The sequence below is a fragment of the Belonocnema kinseyi genome, chromosome 10 (genome assembly GCF_010883055.1).
Source record: "Belonocnema kinseyi isolate 2016_QV_RU_SX_M_011 chromosome 10, B_treatae_v1, whole genome shotgun sequence".
Lineage (NCBI taxonomy): Eukaryota > Metazoa > Arthropoda > Insecta > Hymenoptera > Cynipidae > Belonocnema > Belonocnema kinseyi.
Window position 1 is genome coordinate 41,098,034 of NC_046666.1, and position 4,517 is coordinate 41,102,550.

Below are 4,517 nucleotides of genomic sequence, written 5' to 3' on the forward strand. Positions count from 1 at the left end.
TATTTTATTCAAACCTTAAAAAATTTACAAAATATCCTATAAGTTCTTATTATTTTTCATCGTTTAAACACTTTTGAGTATCTCTTACACTTATTGAAATTTGTTTAAAAATTATTTATTGTGGTAAATTTTTCTTTAAAATCTTTTACTTTTTTTCGAAATTATATGAAATAATTTAAAATTTTTCAAATTCTTTTTTATTTTTTCCTTAAATTGAGTTTACTGATAAAAATTAATGAATTAATCAAATTATTTTCAAGCATATTAAAATTATAAAGTGTTTTATTCATATTTCAAATAGAAATTGGTTTTTCTAATCAATATTCCCTTTTCCTCTATTTTATAAACTATTAGAAAATTTTGAGTTGCACGCCCCCTAAAATATATACTTATATTTAATACCATTATGGAATTATTTGTTAAATCCATATATTGACAATAATTAGAAATAACTTAGACACCTTTGAAATTAAAAAATTTTCTTTTAATATGTGCAAAAATAAATATACATCTTCCTACGTAAGATAGTGTGCTAAGTTTAAAAAAATTGTCTATGTCTCTTGTTTTCTCAATTGTAAGGAGGTAACCAGAACACGACTCCAGGATCATCAGGATCACCAGGATCTCTTGGAGGATGTTTTGGTTTTGAAGAACACTTTGATTTAGAAAAAGGTTTTACAGGATGTTGATATTTTTGAGGAGGATTTGTATATTCTTCAAAATGATTTTTATTTTCTCCTGCTTGTGGTTGATTTTTTGGACTTGTCTGAACTTTCGGAAATTGGGATCGAAGCATTGCAGGATGCTGACTTTCTTCAGAAATATTTTTATTTTCTCTTTCTAATGAAAGATTTTCATGTCTTATAGGACCTCTTGAACGATTTTGAAGAGAATTTTCATTATTTCTTTCTGGCCCTGAAGATCCTGGACGTTTTGGGAATCCTTTGAATCCAATTGACATTCGCCATTTACTTTTTAAAGGAAACGGTGGTTCTTTTCCAGACTGTAAACTCTTTTCTGTAATTCAAGAAAAGAATGAATAAATTACATAACTTCAAATGCTTTAGTTCAAACAAATTTTCAGGTAGGTAAAATTAAACATTCTTAAGATTTGTTTTAAATCGATTGCGCAACCAATAAGTGATAATTTTTTTGCAAACGGTATTTTCCAAACTCACACTAACATAATTCAAAATTGTTAAAATATTCAAAATCTATTTCAAATCATAGCGATTTGGGTTTAAATAACACAAATTTTGTGTGAAAAGCAATAACAAAAACTAAAATCGTTCAAGGTTATAGATCCTAATTGAAATTGAATTTTCTTGGATTCAAAATACCAATTCCCGACAAAAATCATTAGCAAAATTCAAAAATTTAAGAAGATTCTAAATTTTGTTCAATTAAAAATAATTTTGGTTTACAAAAACGTCTTCCTGTGAAAAACAATAATATAATCTTAATATTCTAAACTTTTTAAAACTATAATGATTTTATTAAAAATGTCAGTTTGGACGTTAATATAACCTAAAATTGTTCAATGTTGTAAATCTTTTTTAAAATCTAATTAGAAAGCAGAATTAAAAATAACATTTTGCTTTGAAAACACTAGAAAAATAAAAAATTGTTCAAATATTCTAAATATTGTTCAGAAGATAATGATTTTTCTTTTTAAATATTAATTTTTGGTGTAAGTAGCAAAGTAAGCAAAAAAATATTAAAAAATCGTGAACCTTTAAAATCGAATAATTTTGGTTTAAGAAACGTTAAGCGATGGAAAAAATTCAGCAAACCCGAAAAACGTAAATGTCTAAAAAAATTTTATTGATTGAAATCTAATAATTTCTGATTCAAAATATCTATTTTCAGTGCAAAAACTAAAACAACCTAGAACTTAAAGAAATATTGAGCCTTCGTTAAAATTTTATGCTATTTTATGAGAATTTGTTTAGATACTGATTTGCAGCGAAAAGTACTAACATAAAGCATGTATAATAGTTACGATAATTTATTACATAATTTGAAAGTTTTATTTTAACCGCGCATGATTTTCTAGATATATTGTTAAACCACTTTTTTAGCTGGGATAAACTCAATATAAGTTAATGCAAATAAACTCAACTGAATTTCAAGAAAAGTCCATTTTCAAACTTAGATCCTGCAGTGTTCAATTGAAATATATACCTGAAAATGGTATTAGCCAACAAATAAAAATAAAAAAATAAAAAATGTAACAATTCCTAATATTATTTATATTATTATACGCACCAATTGAATTAAAAAAAACCGCGAAGGCAAAAAGCAGAACCCCAAATATAAACTTCATTTTCTTTATCCAGATAAAACTGATTCTGTTAGAATTATTGGACTTGACTGATTATTTCTTAAAATTTCTCCCCAATATATGCACATACCTCTACATAGCTGTTCAGTACAAACAAGCATGCATGAATTGGAATGCGGAAAAATTTATTTTGAAAAAATATCATAAATTGAATTTAATCTTGACTGGACCTGATAATAATTTAAATAATTTATTCGTTGACTGTATTTTGACGTCAGTCGAGAAATATGATTTCGCGCTGTAGTGACGCTAAATCGTCATTCCATTGGTTATGATTTAGTCGGTGTAAATATTTTTAAATTAAAACAGTGTATGTCAGAAACGACGTACGTACTGCTGCATCACACGCGGGACGGCACATTTGGCTTTGTTCACAACAAAAGCCTAAAATGAAAATAATTACATTTAAAAAAAATAGAAAAATAGTTTATAGATTGTTAATGAATAGATGCGTACGTGACCTGCATCACATTTTTATGATTCTGTAGAAAAAATTATGAAATAAAATATATATAACATATAAATAATTTTAAAAATGTATAAAAATTGTTAAGCTTTTTTTTATTATTACACCATTAAGCCATTTCCCTTTCGGAGTAGGTGTGTCTCACTCGGTAGGGGAAAGGAGTAGTGTGTGAAAGGGATAGAGATTTTTCAGATTGATCCAGAATTCTCGCGCTATTTGAGTAAATAACACGTTCGTTCCGCAACACTGCTCCGACCCAGGTTGCTGATCAATCTCTCTAGCAATCACCCCAAGCGAAGAACCTCACGAAGTCGTTATGCAAGGTTCCCCACATGGATCCATTAGTGGCCAAGGTCTTTTGTTTCAGGCGTCATTCACTCTACTGATACTCTTTTTATTAACTCTTTTGCCGCTATGCTTTCCTGTCCTGGCATAGTTCTGTAGCTTCTTTTATGTCCATGCATTTTTTATGCAGGCTCTCGTGTTTCTGTGACTTCTTATGTTTCTTCTAACTAGGGTTTTATTCACACATTCTAACCATTCTTTTTGCGGTCTACCTCTGGGCAGGCTGCCATTTACTTTACCTTGATTCACTTGTTTCGTTAGTCGTTCATTTGGCATTCTCTCAACATGTCCAAACCATCTTAACCGATTTCTTTCCCATGTCCCTAGTAAATAAGCTACCAAGGTATATGAACTTATCAACCGGTTCAATTCTCTCATCATTTAATAAAATATTGCATAGTTTTTTTCTCACTCATTCCTTCGAACACCATAGTTTTTGTTTTATTTGCGTTAATTTTGAGGTTTATGCTCTTCATGCTTGCATCTAGTTTATTCAAAATTCTTTGTAAGTCTTCGATAGACTCTGCCATAGCAACCTTATCATCTGCGAACGCTAACCCACGTACCCTTCCTGTTTGGAGATCCACACCCTCTTCGTCGAAGAGAGCCATTCTTAAACACTTGTCCACAAATAATATCAATAACCATGAAGACATAACGCATCCTTGTCTAACTCCTTGAATAATATCGAAACAGTCACTCAGTTTTCCATTCACTCTTACACTCGCTTTGGTTCCTGTATATATTGTTTTTATAGCTTGTAGGATCCATCCATTGACTCCATACTCTTTCAGAACTTCCCAAAGTTTACTTCTATCTACCTTGTCAAAAGCTTTTTCTAGGTCAACAAATGCACAGAAAACTTTTTTTCCTACTCTCAAACTTTTTTCTGTTATTTGCTTTAAGCTAAATATTTAATCCGTACATGACCTTCCTGGCATAAACCCACTTTGGACTTCCCAAATCTTTGCTTCTGTTATTTTCATTACCCTACGAATAACTATTTTTGAGTATATTTTACTTACGGTGCTTAATAAGCTAATCCCTCTGTAATTATTGCACTCGCTCTTATCTCCCATTCTCTTGTTTATTGGTACGATAATCGCTTCTTTCCAATCGTCTGGGACTTCTCCCATCTCGAAACATAAATTTATCAATTCGCACAGTCTATGTAGTATGCACGCGCCACCGTGTTTACGCATTTCAGCTCTAATACTGTCTACCCCGGCAACTTTACCGTTTTCCAAGTTCTTAATTATATCCCTAACCTCAGTGACATAGACTTTTTCATTTGAGTTTTCCATCGCATCGTGTTCAACATCGCAGTTGTGGTGTTCTATAGCTTCATCTCCGAATTGTCTC

The 4,517-nt window shown here is 30.5% G+C and overlaps 1 protein-coding gene across 1 annotated transcript; it reads right to left on the minus strand.

Moving 5' to 3' along the window:
- Positions 1–544: 544 nt before the first annotated feature.
- Positions 545–2,344, minus strand: LOC117182330. The gene is made up of 2 exons (XM_033375489.1): positions 2,269–2,344; positions 545–1,017 (listed from the first exon to the last, which is right to left on the minus strand). The coding sequence occupies exons 1-2, from the start codon at positions 2,324–2,326 to the stop codon at positions 569–571; spliced, it is 507 nt and encodes a 168-aa protein (XP_033231380.1). The 5' UTR covers positions 2,327–2,344; the 3' UTR covers positions 545–568.
- Between the last annotated feature and the right edge of the window lie 2,173 nt (positions 2,345–4,517).